The sequence below is a fragment of the Natator depressus genome, chromosome 1 (genome assembly GCF_965152275.1).
Source record: "Natator depressus isolate rNatDep1 chromosome 1, rNatDep2.hap1, whole genome shotgun sequence".
NCBI lineage: Eukaryota > Metazoa > Chordata > Testudines > Cheloniidae > Natator > Natator depressus.
The window spans coordinates 42857961-42879666 of record NC_134234.1 but is presented as its reverse complement, the minus strand read 5'-3'; the positions used below and the strand labels follow the sequence as shown (position 1 = coordinate 42879666).

General features: G+C 45.5%; 1 protein-coding gene across 5 annotated transcripts in view; it reads left to right on the top strand.

Moving 5' to 3' along the window:
- SPATA13 (spermatogenesis associated 13) overlaps positions 1–21706 on the top strand; it is a 127089-nt gene that overhangs the window by 45062 nt on the left and 60321 nt on the right. For 3 of the 5 annotated variants that reach the window (XM_074958521.1, XM_074958484.1, XM_074958495.1), the window contains exon 2: positions 4540–6317. In XM_074958521.1, the coding sequence (XP_074814622.1) occupies positions 4692–6317 (1626 nt within the window). In that variant the 5' untranslated portion in view covers positions 4540–4691. Of the gene's footprint in view, positions 1–1529; positions 1755–1814; positions 2034–4539; positions 6318–21706 lie in introns of those variants that run through there. The other 2 variants (XM_074958506.1, XM_074958512.1) reach the window with 2 other exon arrangements.

The following is a 21706-nucleotide window of genomic DNA, read 5'->3' as shown; positions in this document are numbered from 1 at the left end:
GACAATATATTTGCATGACACCTTACATAATGGGGCCCAGGATGGCTGAGACACTACTGCAATTTAAATATTTAAGTGAGGAAGATGCATGTTTGTTTGTAAATATGTGATTCCCTCCTAATTATATTCTGCTTGGCAAACGTGAGACTGAAAGGTGATCTCAGTATGCTTTTCAGGTACTTAAAATGGACTTAAGATCAGTTATACCATTTAAGCAAGTGGGGGAGTGGGTCAAATAATTCACACACTGTAACTGCAGAAAGAAATACTTGGGTTTGATGTGAAGGTGATCATTTTATACCAGATTGCTATTGGAATGTGGAACAGTGGCTGAAGACAGTGTAAATAATGAAAATTTGACCAAAGTCAGTGATCATTAAATTCAGGCACATGTAATAACTAGAAATATATAGTGAATAGCAAAATGAGGCAGGGCATGCTTGACACTGAGTACTGGTTCTCTCCAATCACAAATTCTGAGTGTTTTGCATTGACAGCATCATCCCTATGGGGCCAATCCACCTGTGGAGTAACTATAGAAATAAATGGAGTTGCACCAGAGATGGATTTGGCCTTACACGTTTGAAATAAAAAGGTAAGCGTTTTAAACCTACCACAGCTTGGAAGACTCACATGGAAAACCAGGCATTATAAGTGAAAGTCCTTGCAAGAGGTGGGGAAGACGGGCTTTGAAGCTGAAGATTAAAGTCAGCATTTTCTCAATGCAGCAAATGAGAATGCAATTTGTAGAGGACCAACAGCTGAGGAGAGGGTGTGGGAACCAGAAATACATTCAACGGCTGGGAGGTTGTTGAAAGTTAAGATCAGGAGAACAGATAATTTGGAGGGCTGCAATTTCTCCTGCTTCTGCCTCCCCCCATCTCCTTCATATTCAATCCCTAATTGGCAGCCGACTTGAACAAAGGTAAGCAGCAATAACACCCAACACAGAAGGGGAATCGCTTCATTATTAACGTGTGCAAATGCCACCACCCTCCTAGTTTAGTCTTGATCTGTTTTTGATAGGATGATAATTAAATTCAAACACAGCACAACAAACAGCCCCACTTCGTCTCTTGCAGGGCGGAGGGCGAGGGAAAGGGGAATCAACCCCTCAATTACTGTGTGCGCAGCACTTTGAAAACGTAAATCACTCACTAGGTGCTAAGTATTTATCGGCAGCCCCAAGCCTGGGCCAACGTTGTTTTGGTTGCAGATGGAGGGGAGCTTGGACTCTGCCTCCCAGGTGGGAGGGGAGGAAAGGCCAGAGGGGGCCAGCAGCTGGGACTCTCCTCCCCTGTTGGCTTGCTGAGGAAGGCTGGGGACTCTGTCATTGAAAAACGAGCAGTGGGGGAAGAATAGCTTCTTCTAGCCCCTCCCTGTAGAGGCCAGGGCAGGCCCCCCAGCCTGACATAGTAGCTGCTAGGAGAGACACAAGGGTGGGTGAGGGAATATTTTTGATTGGACAACTTCTGCTGGTGAGAGAGACCAGCTTGCCCCGCTCCTCTCCCCGCTGCCTCTCCTCGGGCTGCTCTCACAGCCTTTGAACCCCGCACCACCCCTGCCGCTCTCTGAAGAGCTGCCGCCTCCCTCAGTGGGTCTCGCGTTTCCCTCCCGGCTGCTGCCATAGCGATGTGGAAACAGATCGCTCCGTCTCCCGGGGAGCCGCGCGGGGGAAGGACGCCTCGGAGCTGCGGCGGCCCCCTCGGGTTCTGAGCCCTGCCTGCTGTCCTGGGCCTCCGGGCTCCTCCCAGGTAATGAGCTCCTGCTCCTTCTCCGGCCCCGCGCTGGGGCAGGGAGGGGACACCGCTTTCTCTGCCCTCCTAGCTGCGAGTTTCCTGCTGGGAGGATGGGTGAGGCCGTCTCTGGCGAGCAGCGGGGCAGGTGCTTCTGCCTGAGCCAGCCCGAGCGAAGACTTGGGGAAACCCCAGGCCCCTCTGGGTGGCTGAGGCACCAATGGGCTTTGGCTGCCCCATGGAGCCCGGGGTGTGCAGCATGCTGCTTTCCGCCCTCGTTGCGTGGGGGTAAATAAGGTTTGCAAGTTCGTCTTCTCACGGCCCTTCATGTGTCTCTACCCCCCCGTAGTTAGTTCTGGAGGAACTGGGGAACAGGAAATATAAGCGTCTGGTCTGTACTGGAATCGGTGGCAGTATTTTGAGGTGCGCTTCTCTCTGCGCCCACCGCTGTCCCGCCAGAGTGGTGCCAATGGTGGATGAAATGTTAGGAAAAGATGCGTGTTACTTGGAAAGCTGATGGGGGGGGGGGGGGTGAAAACTCAAAAATCCTCTCCTGTTTGCATGACAATAGAGTGAAAGGTTTCAGAGTGGTAGCCCTGTTAGTCTGCATCAGCAAAAGTAGCGAGGCGTCCTTGTGGGCCCTTAGAGACTAACAAATGTATTTGGGCATAAGCGTTCCTGGGTTAGATGAAGTGGGTTCTAACCCACCAAAGCTTCTGCCCAAATACATCTGTTAGTCAAATAGAGTAAAAGTAGCAACAGTTTTCAATAGGCAACAAAATGAGGGCAGGCTTGAACTTCAAGCCCTTTGGATTTCGTCAGAAAGCTCTCGCCCATTTCTAGTTAACAAAGCTTCTGTTAAATCATTAGAATAAGCCTCTCCCAGCTAAACTCTTGTAGGGGGCAACTAATCAAACATAGTGCGACAAGGCAGACTCAAGCTGAGACAATTTGAATGAGGGGAATTAAAACATATATGGGGGAGATTTTAAGCGTCGCCTGAAATACACACGGCAAAACCTTTTTCTCCCTAGGGAACAAGATTTTAAAACCTCTATTTAAAATTTATCGAAAAGGAGGGACTCAACTTTAAAACTCTGGATCCAATATTTTTAAAGACTCCTAAAAGCTTAACATTTGGGGTATCTTATGTTTGCTTATAATTTGACATGTACACTGTTTACTATTTATAGTTTGTTTTTCTAAGGGGGAAATGTAACCATTAAAAATCTTAATTCGCTTTTGAATGTACCATACTCCATGTGGCGATAACCGTTTATATGTGCACGGGGTGCGGGAGGGTTGGTACATTTACAACTGGGGCTTCTTCCTTTAATATTCATGGACCTGCCAAGTGTGGAGAGGGGATGGGAATGGCTTGTTTAAATCCTGTGAACGGGGAAGCTTTCTGTCTTCACGCTGTGCCTAAGTGCTTCTTCCCAGCTTCTCTGGTTGCTAGGGGACTTTTACTTCCTGATTCAAATTTAGCCTTTAAAGTTCACATGACTACTTGAGACCAAGACCTTACAACAAAAAAGGAGATCAAGCTTCAGAGATTAAGGGGCAGATTTCACAGGCACTTCTTTCATTTAGTATATCTGTACATTTCCTACTTTATTTTATGGCCAAGACCCAGGTATCCAGGAATGGGCTATCTCTGATCCCACTGGCCCTAGCAAAATTTGACAGTACCAAGGAAACTTGTCATTGCTCTCATGGTAAGGGCAGTAGCTGTTTTAGGTTGAGGGTCCCTGAACTTTTTTAATGAATTGTTTACCACCTTTGTTTAATTTCCATCCCTCCCAGCATCCGTGGATAGTATATGAACCAAAAGGTAAGGAAAGCACAGCCCAGTGAACCCTAATTTGTCTATTTTGTAGTACATGAAGCACAACACATGCTACTTCCTCCCATGCTCATCTGCATCACATCCCACCATTGGCTGCCCTAGGTCACTCTTCCAACAATTTTAGAGAAAATTACGTTGGTGTAGATTTGACTGATTTAGGCTTGTCAGCTAAGGAAATTAAAAGACACTTGAGTGCCTCGCATTTATTACTTCAGTGATACTCCATGCATGAGTAAGGTGATCAAAGTTTGGCCCTTGGATAGTAGCAAACTATAAAAAAAATATACATGTATTATATCAGTAATATTATAGGAGTAGGTGGCACATGATAAGGAATGTATAAGTCTGAAGGCATTCAATCTTTTTGATGTGAGTCTTTCCCCTTGGTTGCATATATGGTCATGTGTCTTGGAATTCAGGAACTTAGTATTGCGAAAAGAAAAATGGCTGGATCTCTCTCCCTCCCCCTGAATAGTGGTTTGTTTGTTTTTTTTAAGTTTCTATTTTGCTTCAAGTTAAGTAAAAAAAGAAAGAGCAAGGCAAGTGCTGAAGCAGCTGTCACTGTGTTTCAGTTAGGATTTTGTTTCTAGCAATAGTTAGTATAATGTTGTGCTTTAGAGGTGGGGTTATATTTGCTTTAAGTGTATTGTTAAACTGGGTAGGATAACTCGCATAGCCTTACAGTAGATCTGCTCTTCTAAGGAAGGTTTGATTATTTGAGTCAAATAAACAAAAACATATGTAAGTTAAATTGGTCTTTTAAATAACTAAACAGAACATAAGTATCCCTTTTGTTGTTTAAAGTGAACTATTAACAGCTTTTCCCGAGCCCCATGATATAGCTTTGTTTCGTTAATATTCCTTGATTTTATTCATAGGGAACCATGTCTCATTTTGTAGGGAATTTTGTGGGAGGAAAAATGGCTAACTACTGGCTTTGTTTTCTTGACGCAGGCAGTGCAGTCTGGAGAGCTCAGTTCACACCGTAGATGTGAAAACAAGGCAAGAAGAGGTGCAGTAGATGAAGGGCTGGGACAGCTGAGGAAGATGGTATTGTGGATCTGAGCTATAGTACCCTCTGCCCTCATACTTATGGCATTGAGGACATGACAACATTTCAGAATGGCTGTGGAAATGGCACCACTGTTACCTGTATAGTAATGGATAATAAAGAACCAAGAAGTATAACTAGCCATGGGGGATGCAACAGCAACACCAAAGCTGAAGAGGAAATACAAGATGACAATCTCAGCCCTTCAAAAATCATGCGCTTTTTCTCTGCCCCTAGGAAACGAACTACCACCAACTCCGAAAGGCCTCGTTCTCTGATTGTGATGGGCAGCTCTTCAACGTGGAATGCTTTGTCATCCATTAGAAAAATGGGATCGTTCAAGAAATTAAAATCTTCAGTTCTTCAAGGAATTCAGGCCAGAGAAAGCTCAGATGTCTTAAATGAGAACACTGTGGGAAAACATGTCTCGAATGGTGGAGTGGTGAGAGTTCAGACTAACCGGTATTCTTATTCGGGGCCTTTACATGATTTCCATAATGCAGTGGATGGTTTGGCTTCTGATTGCTCTGATGTAGAGGAAAGTGATGATTCCTTCCTGAGGAACACTCACCGATCACGCAGTATCAGACGCGCCTATGGTGTTGGCCGCATCAATTTATTAGACACTGATAAAATTCAGAGTCAGCAGAACTGCACCAGGCCAACATCTCCCATCACCCAGGAGCCAAAGATCTGTGAAATTTTAGTGAAAGATCCTGAAAACAACAGGATTATCTACAGGAGAAGCAAAAGCACAGATAACTTAAACTTTTTGAAAAAGAGCTCATTCAAACGAAAGTCCACCTCAAATCTCACTGACCTCAAGATCGCAAGTGAAAAGCAAGTGCCACAAAGGACAGTAAGCACTTCCTCTGCTGACTCGGACAAAGCCAGTGGAAACCCAGCGAGACGGTCAAAACGCTGGAAGAGCCCTATCAGAGCAAAAGATTTTGACAGAGTTTTGAAACTTGTAAGCAATGTTACAGATGTTGCATGGAAAAAAGATGGTCCTAAGAGCATGACTCCTCCTCTGAACGAACAAAACCAGAGAACAAGGCCAAACAGCAGACTACATGATGACTACTCCCGCAGGGTTTCTAGTAGCAATGAAAATGACAGACGGCGGTGCATTTCCCCTGTGTGCAGTCCAGATTCTATCTTTTCTGGAACTCCGCATCTTCATAGTCCAACTGTTTCTCAGGATACAGACACTGAAACAAATGTATTTACTGGTGAAGCTGACACCCTTAGGACATTATCATGCGTCCTAGATGATGTTAGTTCATCACACGCTTTTGACAACCTTAGTGCACTTCCTAATGAAGTGTTTTATGTAGACTCTGATGAACCAAAAAGTTCCAGTCAGTTTATGTGTGAATCTGAGCAGCCTAGCATTCCTCTTAGGCCCACTGCCCCTAAACCTCAGAGCCCCAGTGCTGAGAAGGTCAAGTGCAATATTAATTTCCATTGCCCAGATCGTCACAGCACGTTGTCACTGAGCTCAATGGAAAGTGAGGAAAGAGTTGAGTTACCTGCCCCGAAGTTGGGGAGAAATCCTGTTTGCTTCCAGGACTCAGTGCAAACTGGGTACTATGATGATGGAAATGAAGACAGTGGCATAAGCAGCCACTCTCAGCTGAGCCTCAATTTAGCTTCTGGTACCGAAGAAAAGAAGGAAGAGGTAAGAAGGAAAGCAAACCCCACTATATGTTAGATGTTCACGTTGCAAGGTTTGTTTTTATTAATACAAAAATGACAACCTGAATGGTAGGAGCTGTTGCAGCTTGTTACTGCTAAAATATGCTGACAGCCAGCAAGCAATGATTTTTTTTTTTTTTAAAGGTTTGGAAGCTAACATCAAATTATTTTTCCCTGTGTATATTAATATTAAAGTGTTGGCAGCAAAGCTGTTCAAGTACATTTTCAAGGGCAGTTTATTATGGCCTGGAGTTATACCACCTTGTGATGTGATCATGTTGGATTTTTCCAAGCTAAGTCAGGACTGGCTGGGTCAGTTCTTGGCTGGGAGATTGCTGAAGAACACTTAAGTGGTGCTCCGTGCAGTCACATTGATTCAGTAGGTCGCACTCTTCCTTTGGACCAAAAAATGTTAATGTTTGTAGAGCACAATGGGGTGAAAGGCACAACGTAAATCAAACCTCCAGTTTGTTTTTACTGTGCATTACTGGCAATGATTGTTGGTAAATTAATGAAATATTTGGAGGCATATTTCAAAAGCAGTCAATTATTTTACCTCTAGTTATCTATTAATGTTTTTAAAATGATGGGTGGAGACTTAATATGTTGCTACTAACTATAATGGATTTCATTGCGCCTAGTTAAAAACTTACCACTGTCAATGGATGTGGCCAGTTATATTGCTGCATTTTTGAGTAAATGGGACACAGTTAAGGCCTTATGTACAGTGGGGGTTTTGCACTTGTACAGGTACATTGATATGGCTGCATCAGTGCAGAACTCTAGTGTAAGACATCCTGCAACCTGTTTAAACTGTGACTTGCCTCATTTTCAAAGTACAACTGGCACAAGTCATGGTTTAGGCTGACACAGCACATCTGTGCTAAGGGTATACAACTACATTGGTTTAACTGCACCAGTGTGCCCAAAAACAAAACAAAACATTGTACATAACATCTCTAGCTTTTGTATCCCAGATGAAAAGTTTATAAAATCAGAAGACTGATATGTTCTGTTGCCTCCTATTTGTCAGAATGAACCTTATACTGTCTACAAAAATGTGGAGTGCCTGCATTAGTTCTTGTCAACTGCTGGAAATGGCCCACCTTGATTATCACTACAGAAGGTCCTCCCTCCCCACCCCCCTCCTGCTGGTAATAGCTCACCTTACCTGATCACTCTCCTTACAGTGTGTATGGTAACACCCATTGTTTCACGTTCTCTGTGTATATAAATCTCCCCACTGTATTTTCCACTGAATGCATCCAGTGAAGTGAGCTGTACCTCACGAAAGCTTATGCTCAAATAAATTTGTTAGTCTCTAAGGTGCCACAAGTCCTCCTTTTCTTTTTGCATTAATTATAAATCACAAAAGTCTCAGCTAGTCAAATTATAGATTTGAGATGGGTGAGGATTTCTTACGTTAATGAGGCCTGATGCTTTTTTGCAAAAAAGTGACTAAATATTCATTATAAGCATCATCATTCTTCTGGACAAAGTAATACAATTAAAAATAGCTTAGATTACTGTGATACTCAGAACTATGGTAAAATTGGGAAATGACATGTAATAATGTATATGCATCAGGGCAGTAGAAGAGTTTCTCATTAGAAGTTCTTGGGATGCCCAAACCAGTCCGCTTCATTCTGCAGTTTTCACACCCAGCGTGTGTGTGTAGAGATGCTTTTTAACAGCCTGAAGACATGAGAATGCTAATGTATGTTTATGTATGTCAGTTGCAGTTCCTGGAAACTATATGTAGCAGTTAAATGACAGAATTAATGCTACCTAGCTGCCATCTAGTGGTGAACTATAACAATGACATCATCAAGCACTGAATCCAAACTCCTGCCTTCCCCTCCCAAAATAACTTTGCATTGCTGTAAAGACGTGGGTTTCAATGTGTGTGTACATCAGTCAAACAGGTTATTACTAAATTATATTTAATATTGCATTATGTCCTGTTTTCTGACACTTATCTAAAAATAACCAAATCTTGATGTTAATATTGACTATGATTTTTACTCCTGAGGTTGTAAAGTACTTCTGTGAGTTTTCTTTGCAGTTTATCTCCTCCTTCAGTTGTCTAAACTGAAATGCACATCCTGCACTAGTGGTAGTTGTGTATTTTGAGACATATCAGATGGTAATAGCCACGAGAGGCAGATGAAGAACCCAGGAAAATCTAATGGAGTTTCTGACTAATAGCCCTCTTAGCCTCAGGGCATCCATGCCCATGCCTGCACAAAAGAAATGTTCCTGTCTCTGTGAGAAGGATACAGGCATGGAGTGGGAGCTAATAATGCAAGGAACAGTGTTAACTTGGTGGATAGCTGGATACAAATAATGAGTGGAACGTGCCCTCCAGGGTGAGTGGAAACTTTCTCTTCCCTTCTATTCCTATCTACTCGTCACTGCATCCAGAGCCATAAAATCGTAGCCACTCCGAGGTTTGGTCTACACTACCAACTTATGTTGGTATAACTACATCGCTCACAGTGTGGATTTTCTGCACTCCTGAGTGACACAGTTATACAGGCCTAACCTCTGGTGTAGACAATGCTATGTCAATGGGAGGGCTTCTGCTGTCGACATAGCTACTGCCTCTCGGGGACAAGGTTTGCTTACGCTGGCTGGAGAAGCTCTCTCATCAGCATAGATAGTGTGGCTTCACTAAGTGCTACAGTCAGCATAGAAAGAAAAGGGAGTACTTGTGGCTCCTTAGACTAACAAATTTATTTGAGCATAAGCTTTCGTGAGCTACAGCTCACTTCATCGGATGTGAGCTGTAGCTCACAAAAGCTTATGCTCAGATAAATTTGTTAGTCTCTAAGCTGCCACAAGTACTCCTTTTCTTTTTGCGAATACAGACTAACACGGCTGCTACTCTGAAACCAGTCAGTGTAGACAATCCCTGAGTTGCCATGGAAGAGAGAACATGCTCTGCTTTCTTCCTCTTATTCCTTTGGAAGGCTTTGTTCCTCTTTCCTGTCCTCCACATTTCCCAGCAGAGTGGAGCTATGGCATTAGCTTTGTGCCCAAGTTTACAGTCTCCTCAGATGTCAGAAATACTTTAAATCTGTGCTTATTCAGCCAATAGGCTCTACCCTGAATGCCACGTGGCATCATGCTGGTTTGAACTTTTGACTAGGATTCCTTCTTGGCTTTGCTTTCTATCTGTCCATTACAGCATTGCATTCTCCCCCCCCCCCCCCCCAAAAAAAAAAATATATGCCCGTGTGGCAGTTTTAGAGCATTCAGAATAAGCTATCATTTAAGATGTAACTTTGGATAGCACAAGCACACAAATCTTAGGATGGAGTCCTAATGATAAATACAACACGCTGATGGGCAAGCCTCCAAAGGTTCAGAATTTCACTGTATCTTATCTGTACACTTATGCAATGCATCCATTAGGATTCTGTGATCACAATTAAATATACAATATACATCATGCTGAACAGAGATGCGCCCAGGCAAAACCCACAGAGCCCCAGCAAATTTGGGGAAAGTTCATATCCAGATTCTAACTTCGTGGTACAGGCCTATATCTAACATAGTCTACCTAAGTTTCAGACTAGACTATCTAAGCATAATCGACCTGTTCCTTTGCCTCAGGCCCCAAGCTGTTCTTAGGTAAGTTAGTTTGAGATAAACCCCTGAAAGTTACCTAAATGCTTGTTACCTAAATGGTTTGGGTATACCTTTTAGGAAGGTCAAAACACCTCAACGGATAGTTTTACGTTGAGGAATTGCCTTGATATGGGGCAGAGGGAATGAGATACCTACTTGGATAATCTATTTGTCTTCTAACAGACAAATCTGCATCATCGTACTTACTAGCACTATTGCTCGTAGCTCTGCTACAGCCTTTTCTGGATCTGTTGTTCTTTCTCTTCCTTTTCCAGCACCTGATTGTTTCCTTCTCCCATAAGTTGGGTGACAAGGACATAGCGCACTTTTCCCAAATGTGTTTTTGCTTGCAGTGAGTTATGGGTGATCGAAGCCATGAGACTACAAGCTGTTCTGCAGAGGCAAACTCTTGCATCTGGGAGGAGCCCCTTGAACTCAAATGTCAGCCTGTGCAGATCAGCATGAAGGATTGGGGCCCTACTCAGCTGCTAAATTCAGGAAGCAGAAGGTTATGAGGCAATATCTCTCTCTCTCATTTTGGGTACTCCCTAGAGCATGTATCTGTGTCGATTTCACTACAGATGTCCACTGTGTTTCGTGGATCGGTGGGCAGTAAGGGCTATCCTGCAAACCCCTACTCCTGGCAGTCCTTACCCAAGTACTTCCAACCAAGCTGAGGGGCAACTCATGTTTGGCTAATGTAGATCAACTGTAGTACTAAAAACAGAGTACTTATGTGAGCAAGGGTTTGCAGGATCTGTCCCTTAATGGAAGAGACTTCCTTGGTGTCTCTACATGTCCGATCTGAGCACCTTGTTTCTCTTAAACTCAGCTGACTCCTGTGTTCTTTTTAGCTTTCTCGTTTTCAAAGGACTGGCAAAAGTTGTTTAAAGGTCAAATAGACTAGTGTTGGGATATTTCTACACTACAATAACACCATAGTATAGCTGCTTCTTGTATTGACCGAGGGGTTTTTCTGTCAATGTAGTTAATCCATCTCTTTGAGAGAGGGTAGTTAGGTTGACAGAAGAATTCTTCCATCAATTTAGCTCATCTATAGCGGGGTGTCTGTTGACCTATGTTCACAGGGTGTGAAATTTTTCAGAGCCCTAAGTGCAGCTAGGTTGATCTCATTTTTAGGTGTAGATTAGGCCTTAGTTGCCCTACTCAGTCAATTAGTAAGTACTTATCAGAGAACTAGCAAATAAACTCCATAAAACTTTGTTAATCTATATCTGTGACTAGAACTGAAAATTAAGGCCTTGTCTACACATGCAAATTGTCCTGATTTAACTAAATTGGCACAGCTTCCCTGTAGGGACACTTCAATCAGCTTAAGTCAGTTTTTTCAGCTATAACTGAGAGTGACTTAATAGTGTCCACACAAGAGGATTGCATCAATGTAACTAAATCTATTTAGTTAAATTGGTGACGTTTTTGTGTGTAGACAAGACCTAAATTCCCCCCAGATACCAGGATTTTGCTGCCCTTGCTGAGATCTAGTTTCCTGTGCATTATGCTTTTCTGTAGCACTTGTAGCAGACATTTTTTCTTTTGGCTGGCATCCGTGTATGATTAAGTATGATGATGTGTTTGGAATATTTCCAATGCTCTTGGCCTCCCTAAAGATGAACCCTATGGAAGATGTGGAAATGACAGAAGTGTTAAATGACTTGTTTTAGTTTTCACCAAAAAGGTTTGTAGCAATAGTGAATGCCAGTGGAAAATGAGGTGGGATCAGAGGCTAAAATAAGGAAAGAACAAGTTAAAAATTACTTCGACAAGTCCGATGTCTTCAAGTCACCACTGGAGCACCCACGGAAAAAAATTAGCAGGTTCTTAGCACCCACTGGCAGCCAATCTCTCCCCTTCCCCCACCAGTGCCTCCTGTTTGTCAGCGGCTCTGCCAGTCAACTTGTCCCCCTCCCTCCCTGTGCCTCCCACCCACGTTACCAGCTGTTCCGTGGCATGTGGGAGGGAGGGGGAGGTGCGGGGATGGGGCGTGCTTGGGGAAGGGGGCGGGAAGAGGCAGGGCAGGACAGGGGCATTACAGGAAGTGGTGGAATGGGGGCAGGGCTGGTGGCAGGATGGGAAGTGGCGGGGGTGGGAGCTTGGGGGAGGGGATGGAGTGGGGGTCGAGCACCCCGCAGGACAATTGGAAGTCTGCGCCTGTTTTCTAGAATACTCAAGGAGCTGACTGAGGAGGTATCTGAGCCATTAGCGATTATCTTTGAAAAGTCATGGAAAATGGGAAAGATTCCAGAGGACTGGAAAAGGGCAAATATAGTGTCCATCTATAAGAAGGAAATCAGGACAACGTGGGGAATTACAGATCAATCAGGTTAACTGTAGTACCCGGAAAGATAATGGAGCAAATAATTAAGCAATCAATTTGCAAACAAATAGAAGATAATATGGTGATAAGTAACTAGCACCATGGAAGAACAAATCATGTCAAACCAACGTAACAGCTTTCTTGGAGGGGGCGGAGGGAGGGAAAATCGGTAGATATGGTAGATCTTGACTTTAGTAAGGCTTTTAACACTGTCTTGCATGACCTTTGCATAAACAAACTAGGGAAATACAACCTAGATGGAGTTACTATAAAGTGGGTGCATAAATGGTTGGAAAACAGTTCCCAGAGAGTAGTTACAGTGGTTCACAGTCAAGGTGGAAGGGCATATCGAGTGTGGTCAAACAGGGATCAATTTTGGGTCCAGTTCTGTTCAATATCTTCATCAATGATTTAGATAATGGCATAGAGAGTACACTTATAAAGTTTGCAGATGATACCAACCTGGGAGGGACTGGAAGTGCTTTGGAGGACAGTATTAAAATTCAAAATGATCTGAAGAAAACAGGATGGAATTCAATATGGACAAATGCAAAGCACTCCACTTAGGAAGGAACAGTCAGTAGAACACATACAAAATGGAAAATGACGGCCTAGGAAGGAGTGCTGCTAAAAGGGATCTGGGGGTCATAGTGGATCGCAAGCTAAATATAAGTCAACCATGTAACACTGCAAACAAAGCAAACCTCATTCTGTGATGTATTAGCAAGACACAAGAAGGAATGCTGCTCTACTCCCAGTTGAGGCCTAATCAGCATGAGTATTGTGTTCAGTTCTAGGGTCTGAATTTCAGGAAACGTGGACAAATTGGAGAAAGTCCAGAGAAGATCAATAAACGTGATTAAAGGTCTAGATAAAATGACCTATGAGGGAAGATTGAAAAACTTGGGTTTGTTCAGTCTGAAGATGAGAAGACTGAGAGGGGACATAACAGTTGTTAAGTACGTAAAAGGTGGTTACAAGGAGGAGGGAGCAGAATTGCTCTCCTTAACCTCTGAGGATAGGGCAAGAAGCAATGGGCTTAAATTGCAGCAACGGAAGTTTAGATTGGACATTAGGAAAAACTTCCTGTCAGAGTGGTTAAGGACTGGAATAAATTGCCTAGGGAGGCTGTGGAATCTCCATCCCTGGAGATTTTTTTGAGCAGGTTGGACAAACACCTGTGAGGGATGGTGTATCTAGAAGATACTTAGTTCTGCCATGAGTGCAGGGAACTGGACTAGATGACCTCTCGAGGTCCCTTCCAGTACTACAATTCTATTATTCTAAGATGCACACATTATTATAAATTGTAACAGGCAGACATACAGCACTTTACTGGCTTGATTGTGGACTCACACATACCACTGAAGTTGCTGAAATTAGTTGGCTGTTCTAAATTTGTCACAGCAGAGGAGACCAAACTCTCTGCATAGGCTCTGTCTACCACAAGCATGACAGCACAAACTACTCCATTTAAGCAGCCTTAGTGGTAATTTGGGGAAACTGTACATCAACTTTATTATAATCCAAGCACAGTGCTCTACCTGCAGGACAATGAAGAATTATAAATCTAAAATATAGCAATTGCAGCTCTGTGTAACTAAGATTGAGTGATGCTTTTTGTCTACAGGTTAACTATTCTATGTGCTCTAAAATCCACGTGCTGACTTGGACTGTGCTGAAATTTGCTGTGCCTCATGAGGGTGCAGGACAGGGTTAGTGACCCAAAGTTGTAGTCATCTGAGCAATTGGCTCCTGAGATATAGCCCCCTCCAAAATCAGTTGTTTACAAAATCACCTTGTTCTTCTAATGTTTTATTGTACACATTTGGGGTTCAAACCATGGCTCTAATCCTCCAGGTTGGCACATACTAGTCATGCCTAAGACATGGTCTACACCTAAAATGTAGATTGACCTAGCTACATTGCTAAGGGCTGTGAAAAATTTCACACCCCGTGCGCAGTAGTTAGGTCAATCTAATCCTCACTGTAGATGGAAGAATTATTCTGCCTGCCTACCTATCGCGTCTCAGAAAGGTGGATTATGTATATCAACAGAAACACCTCTTCCCTTGATGTAGGAAACGTCTGTGCTACAGTGGCAGCACATCTGCAGCACATAGCTGTGTCACTTTAGCTGCTGCAGCATAGATCTACCTAAGAGAGTGAAATGCACATGTGTAGCAAGACAAGACTCCGTTCACAGCTAGAAGATTTGCAGGCAGTCTGTTGTCACAGTGACTGGGAGGCTCAAGGTGACATGTTGTGGTTATTGAACTTGAGCTGCACCCAGGCACTGTGGATTTGAGCCCTAGGCAGCTTTGAGAGAGCATGTGCTGTGCACACCAGTTGCTCTCTACCTGCATTAAACAGTGTCTCCTTTTGGAAGTCTTGCCCTGAAACCAACATTTCTGGTTTAAGAGCAATACTTTGAAGTGCTCTAAATCCTATGTGCAGACTCTGACTTTGCTTTACAAGTATTGTCAAAGCAATTAGCATTAATTAAATAGATGAAAGAGCCAAGAGTAATGCGGTCACAGCTCATGTCCTTCACTCTTTCCTGAACAGTAGAACTGAATGTGATCAAAGAAAAGCAAGTTGCAGGGTCTTTTGGTCAAGGGTTTCACGCTATACATTCCCCACAACATGAGCTGCTCATAATATTTTCAGATCATTATAACTATTTTGGTGCCAAGCTAGGGAATAAGCAGGACTGGGGCAGTGAGTGGGACTGTGGGGTGCATTGGATCAGTGCAGGGAGTGTAGAGTTTGGGAGGATGCAGGGTGATGGCTCTGCCCCTTTGCCAACCTTAGGGCTGTTCTCCAGCACAGCTGGTAAGGGGCCAGCATATCCCTACACAACAATCCTTAGCAGTGCAAGGATTGCTCAAAGGCCGTGTTTTTGAAAACCCAGTTCAGTGGCTAGAGCTCCGATGGAGAACTGAGTTTCCAGAAAAATAGTTTTTCTACCTCAGTGAATAAGGGATGGTCTTCAGAGGGGCTTTGCGCACTGGGAGCTGAGATGTGCTGACAGAGTAGGAACATAGTGGGGAAGGGGGAAAGCTGAGCATATTGACAGTGACATGCTCCGGGAAAGGGAAGTGGAGTCATCTGTGCCCTCCCTCCCCCCCACCCCCAAATGGCTGCCTCCTGATTAGGGGAGGAACCTAGAACTCCCCTTCTCCAGCAGTGAGGGAGTGGTTCCAGGCTCACTCTTCCCTCCTGATGATGGTGCTTCTGGAGGGAGAGTGAGGGCAGAGGAGTTGTGGGTAAGCTGTGTGGTGGAGGATATAAAAGTGCTTCAGCTCAGCCCTGCTGAATGTCCTCCCTTCTATACCCGCCCCCTTTCTGTCTCCCTTTCAAAACATGTCCCCACAGTGCTGAGCCTAGGATGCGGAGCTGGGAATGAGTATGTTCAGTGCATGGAACAGGCACACAGTGCAGAGAGGAGTTAGGGAGCTGAGAACAGGCAAGCTTATGGCATAAAACAGGCACACACACAATGCATAGATGAGTGAGGAGTGGAATGCACATGTTCAGTGTGTGGTATAGTATACAGCGCTGAGATTGTAGTTTGCAGCTCATAACAGCCAACCACATTGCTGAAGCCAAGGCCTCATCTACAGGAGAAAATTGTCAGCTTATCTACATCGCTCAGGGGTGTAGGTAGGATGATCTAACCCCCACTGTAGACAGTGCTAGATTGACAGAAGAATTCTTCTATCAATCTAGCTACCCATCTCTCATGGATGTGGAATGCCTATGCTGATGGGAGGATTATCCCTCCCATCAGCATAGGTAATGTCTACACTGATGTGTTCAGTGGCCCACTGTAGATCTACCCCCAGGAGGGAGGATGGAAACATCGGCTGAGATGCATGAAGCAGTTCGCACCTCTCAGAGCTGCTGTTTCAGGCTGTATTCCTCTCCTGGGCCACTTCATACCTCTCTTATGGCACGTCTTCACTGGCAACGTTAAAGCACTGCTGTGGCAGCGCTTTAACGTGGCTTGTGTAGTCGCGGCATAGTATTGGGAGAGAGCTGTCCTAGTGCTCTAAAAAACCCACCTCCACAAGGGGAATAGCTACCAGCGCTGGGAGTGCAGCTACACTGGCTCTTTACAGCGCTGAAAATTGCAGCAGTTGGTGGGGTGGGGGGGGAGTGTTTTCATACCCCTGAGCGAGAAAGTTGCAGTCCTGTAAAGTGCCAGTGTAGACAAGCCCTTAGCCTCCTATTCTACTAAGAGTCAGCTGTAGCTGCAGATGCAAGGATGGGGAATGGAAGGGATGTAGAAATGCCAAGCGGCGGGGGGGGGGCTATATGCTGCATGGGACAATGGGGCAAAGGCCTTGGTTGAGAAGGAAAGATACTGTTCTCCTTTCACTTGTTTAAAGTTAGGGTAACCTACATGCAATAAACTGTTCAATATATTTTGAAATAACCCATGTCTGTGTTTCCTCTCCCTACCCAGTGAGCATCTCCATGTTAAAAATAATAATAAAAAAAATTCTATAGTATGACCATTATCACCATTAAATGATAACAAAGTGTGCAGGCAGTGATAGGACCATTTATGAACCAAATAGCATCTGTTATCTAGCCTCATTTTCACCAAGAAACCCCCATAATAACTATACTTCCCTATCTCAACACTATCCCCTACAAATATAAGGTCTTTTTCTGTAAAACAAAGAAAACATCACCACAGCAACACCACCTAGGAAATTTACTTACAAAAATCTTCATTAAAGCAGTTAAGGTTGCGCGGTGGTGTCTTATGCCCTTCCACAATCTCTCGTTCCCCTGAACGAACATCTGACAACTAGGAAATGAATAATTAAGGTGCACACCACGCCCACAATGCAATCTGAACTCCTCCCTCTATGAGCAATGCCCAACACACCAATAACACACATACTAGAACTACCCATGCAGATGCTACAGGATATTGGGGAATAGAGCATACGAGCTCTGTAAGAGAAAGTCTAACTCCTCTATGCAGAGGCAAACTTTGGGTTTATGTCAAGCATGGCAAACAGGAGCTGCCTACACTCAAACACTGAGTCTACTTCACACAAACCACCTTAGACTTGCAAAATTTTACCACCCCTTCACTTTTGCCCAAAGGTCCTTTCTGAGACACTGTCTTCATTTACCTGTTGTTAACCATAGAGACCACAGCCCTGCATGCCACTAGACAGCTGACAATCAGCGCACCTCTACTGATACAGCCTACAGAACGCACTGCTGAAATGAGGCAAACTTGATCCCTCAAGGTGTGCACGCCTGTTCTCATAGCACACTAACATCTCTTCCAACCCGCTCCAACTAATCCCTCCACCATTCAATACAGCTACACATAACCCAGTGAATGCAGCCAGAGCATGTGCAGATAAATGCTGCAGTTACCTTTCGAACACAACACAAACAATAGCACCTTCTCATCATCCTCTTTCATATCTACATATGGCATCGATATTACCGAAGCATTCTCAGTGGCTATTTCCAGCTCCAAGGGGGACAGATAAGGTTCATAGAATCATAGAATATCAGGGTTGGAAGGGACCTCAGGAGGTCATCTAGTCCAACGCCCTGCTCAAAGCAGGACCAATCCCCAATCAAACCATCCCAGCCAGGGCTTTGTCAAGCCTGACCTTAAAAACTTCCAAGGAAGGAGATTCTACCACCTCCCTAGGTAACGCATTCCAGTGTTTCACCACCCTCCTAGTGAAAAAGTTTTTCCTAATATCCAACCTAAACCTCCCCCACTGCAACTTGAGACCATTACTCCTTGTCCTGTCCTCTTCTACCACTGAGAATAGTCTAGAACCATCCTCTCTGGAACCACCTCTCAGGTAGTTGAAAGCAGCTATCAAATCCCCCCTCATTCTTCTCTTCTGCAGACTAAACAATCCCAGTTCCCTCAGCCTCTCCTCATAAGTCATGTGTTCCAGACCCCTAATCATTTTTGTTGCCCTTCGCTGGACTCTCTCCAATTTATCCACGTCCTTCTTGTACTGTGGGGCCCAAAACTGGACACAGTACTCCAGATGAGGCCTCACCAATGTCGAATAGAGGTTGCGTTGCAGGGTTGGTGTGTGCCTTAACTCTTCATTTCCTGGCTGTCAGAGGTTTGGGTTCAGCTGATTGTGAAGTTCTGAAGAGTTGCAATTCCAGGTAATTTTTAAGGGGCTCCTGTGACCTCACAGCTAAACACAAGCACTCCCGGAGTTGCTGCACGCAGTTTCCTGTCTGGCCTATTGAGGCCGCTGTGCTGCTTACACGGTTAGATGCGTCTGTGGCAACTGAGAAATCGGGATCGTCTGGCTTGCTGAGGGCTTTTGAAAATTCTGTCGAGAGCGGCAACAGCACGTTTTTGATCAGTGCCTCCGCTTTAGTTCGGTGACAGCTGATGTGCTTCGCAATTGTTGAATCTGGATACAAGATAGGCGCCGATTTCAGATCACAGACACACGGGCAATAGGAGTGTGATGGAGTACTGTGTGGTAAACTTGAGTTAGCTCAGCAGCAATGACCTTTGGCTGCTGAAAAAATTTGAGACCAGAGTATTGCTCTTGGGAGTCTTGGTGTTTTGTTCATGATTTTTTGAACTGACATGATGCCTAACATCAGACTCACCGCCACGGCGAATGCTAAATTCCTTCCTGCAGGCTTTACGAAAGGCTTTTGAATCACACTCATAGGATTTCCGAATCTGGGTGTAAGTGTTTTCCCATTCTGTCCTGTATCTGCACTGTCTTTTTTGTTTTTTGGTAGTTGGCTCCTCACTTGCCAGTGCCGTTTTGGGCAGGGTTTTTGGCGGAAGACCGTTAGCTAGATAGCTAGCAACTGAAAAGAACCACGCAGTCTCTGTGCTTCTTCTGTGTTGTTACGCGCCCACTGTAGTTTGTGCTATGGTACGCACTGTGGTTCAGAACTGTAAACTACATATCCCTACGTTAAATTGTGTTACACCTGAAAACAACCTGAAAAACCAAAACTGCCAGCAGATAACAGAGCGCAATCGGGTTTAACAAATAGGACATCCCCAATCGACTAATTGTCTATTTCACAACCAAGTTTTAAATTTTACCTGATTTTACCTAAATTTTACCTAATTTTACCTAAATTTTATCGGGACAAATGGTGTCCTGGTCATACATCAATCAGAGGCACACCCCCAGGTGCAGCTCCTGCTCCCAAGTGTGAGTAAAGTGACCTGTGCAGCAGCATAACTGTGTTCAGCCCCAGCCTGCCCTGGACGGAATCAGCACTTGCAGAGCTCTAGCCACAGCCCTGCCCCCAGTATGGCTAGGCACCTCCTTTCCCTGGCTCCGCCATGAGCTAGGTGGGCTGGTCTGCACACACTCTGCTGAGGGGAGGATGCAGCTATTACCTCTGCAGGCACCTACTCCCGCCTCCCCTGGGCAAAAACAGGTGGGGAAAGAAAAGCTTGGAAATGGCAACTCCAATTCTAGCCACCTCCCCCATTGAACTCAGAGCCGCGTCTAATTTCAGAGCCAGCAGTTCTAGCCCTTCCACTGCATCCACAGAGCTGGCTGCGGGGGACTCCCTGCTCGGCTCTGCTAGCCATGGCTCCCTACGAGCTACCCTGCCCACCCTTCTTAAGAGCACCCCGAGTGCAGAGCCCTGGGTGCCGAGAGCCATTGGAGCACTTCAGCCCTCGGGCTGGGCTGAGGGTCAGCAGCTGCCCGGGCTCAATTGGCTGGGGTGGGTTTTCCTCTCTGTTGTCGTTGCAGAGTGAGTCTCCTGGATGGCAGAGTTTTCTGGGAGTGCTGCCCCGCCCCTTAAAATAAATAGGTGACTTCAGTTCACTTTGGATCAGTCGGATCCCAAAGCTCCTTTGCCAAGAGCACGTTTGGATCCAGTGCAGCACTAAGCCTGGTTGCAAAAAGCTGGCAGATGACAGCTGAATTGAAGCGTGACTTTTGTTTCCAGCCTCAAGGAAAGGGCAGCTCTTTCCAGTACCAGCTTTACAATGGAAACTCAGTGACGTCAAGCCCACACTCAGAAGGGGCCTTGGTGTGGCCTGCTCAGCTTGCGCAGCGGTCCCAGGCCCCACCAAAGCCGCTGTTTCCTCTCTGTCCCCTGACCCCACCCCTCCCCTGCTTGTTGCACAGGGGGCCAGGACACTCGGTGCAGAGCCCACTCCTGCCCTTGGAGCATTAGTAGCCTGAGCACGCTCTGCTACACCCCCGGTGCGTGTGCACTCCGAGGTGGCGGCACGAGGCCCTTGGCAGCAGCGTGGGGGCATGCACCGAGGAGGGGGCGAGGTTCAAATGTGCACACAGCAGGCAGCCTTCCCCCTCCCAGAGCGATAGAGACTCCACTGGCGAAAGGCAGCAGTGGTATAAGTCTGAGAGCTTCAGATCCCGCGGCAGTCCATGTGTGGGGAGGACTGCTCCTCTCCCCCAGCTGCCTCACACAGCCAGCACCCCGCGGACTCTGCCCCCCATAGGCTCCATCCCCTGCTTCAGGGGCTCCAGCGGCCCCCACCCCAATTGGCTCCATCCCCCCTTTGCAGCACGCCCTGTGGGCCCCCCATTTTCATGGGCTCCAGCCTCCTAAATTCCTGGGCTCCAGCAGGCGCCCCCCTCCTCAGAGCTCCCCGCTTCCTGGGCTCCATTCCCCGCCTCCCTGTGCTTTTCACACTGTCCCCTCTTGGAGTTCTCTCTCCCCCCTACACCCACAGGCTTTATTCCTCCCCAACCTATTTCTTTCCCTGGACATATACTGGTGACGATGTGGGCTGGGGCTCCTTAGAATCATAGAATCATAGAATATCAGGGTTGGAAGGGACCTCAGGAGGTCATCTAGTCCAACCCCCTGCTCAAAGCAGGACCAATCCCCAATCAAATCATCCCAGCCAAGGCTTTGTCAAGCCTGACCTTAAAAACTTCCAAGGAAGGAGATTCTACCACCTCCCTAGGTAACGCATTCCAGTGTTTCACCACCCTCCTAGTGAAAAAGTTTTTCCTAATATCCAACCTAAACCTCCCCCACTGCAACTTGAGACCATTACTCCTTGTCCTGTCCTCTTCTACCACTGAGAATAGTCTAGAACCATCCTTTCTGGAACCACCTCTCAGGTAGTTGAAAGCAGCTATCAAATCCCCCCTCATTCTTCTCTTCTGCAGACTAAACAATCCCAGTTCCCTCAGCCTCTCCTCATAAGTCTTGTGTTCCAGACCCCTAATCATTTTTGTTGCTCTTCGCTGGACTCTCTCCAATTTATCCACATCCTTCTTGTAGTGCGGGGCCCAAAACTGGACACAGTACTCCAGATGAGGCCTCACCAATGTCGAATAGAGGGGAACGATCACGTCCCTCGATCTGCTCGCTATGCCCCTACTTATACATCCCAAAATGCCATTGGCCTTCTT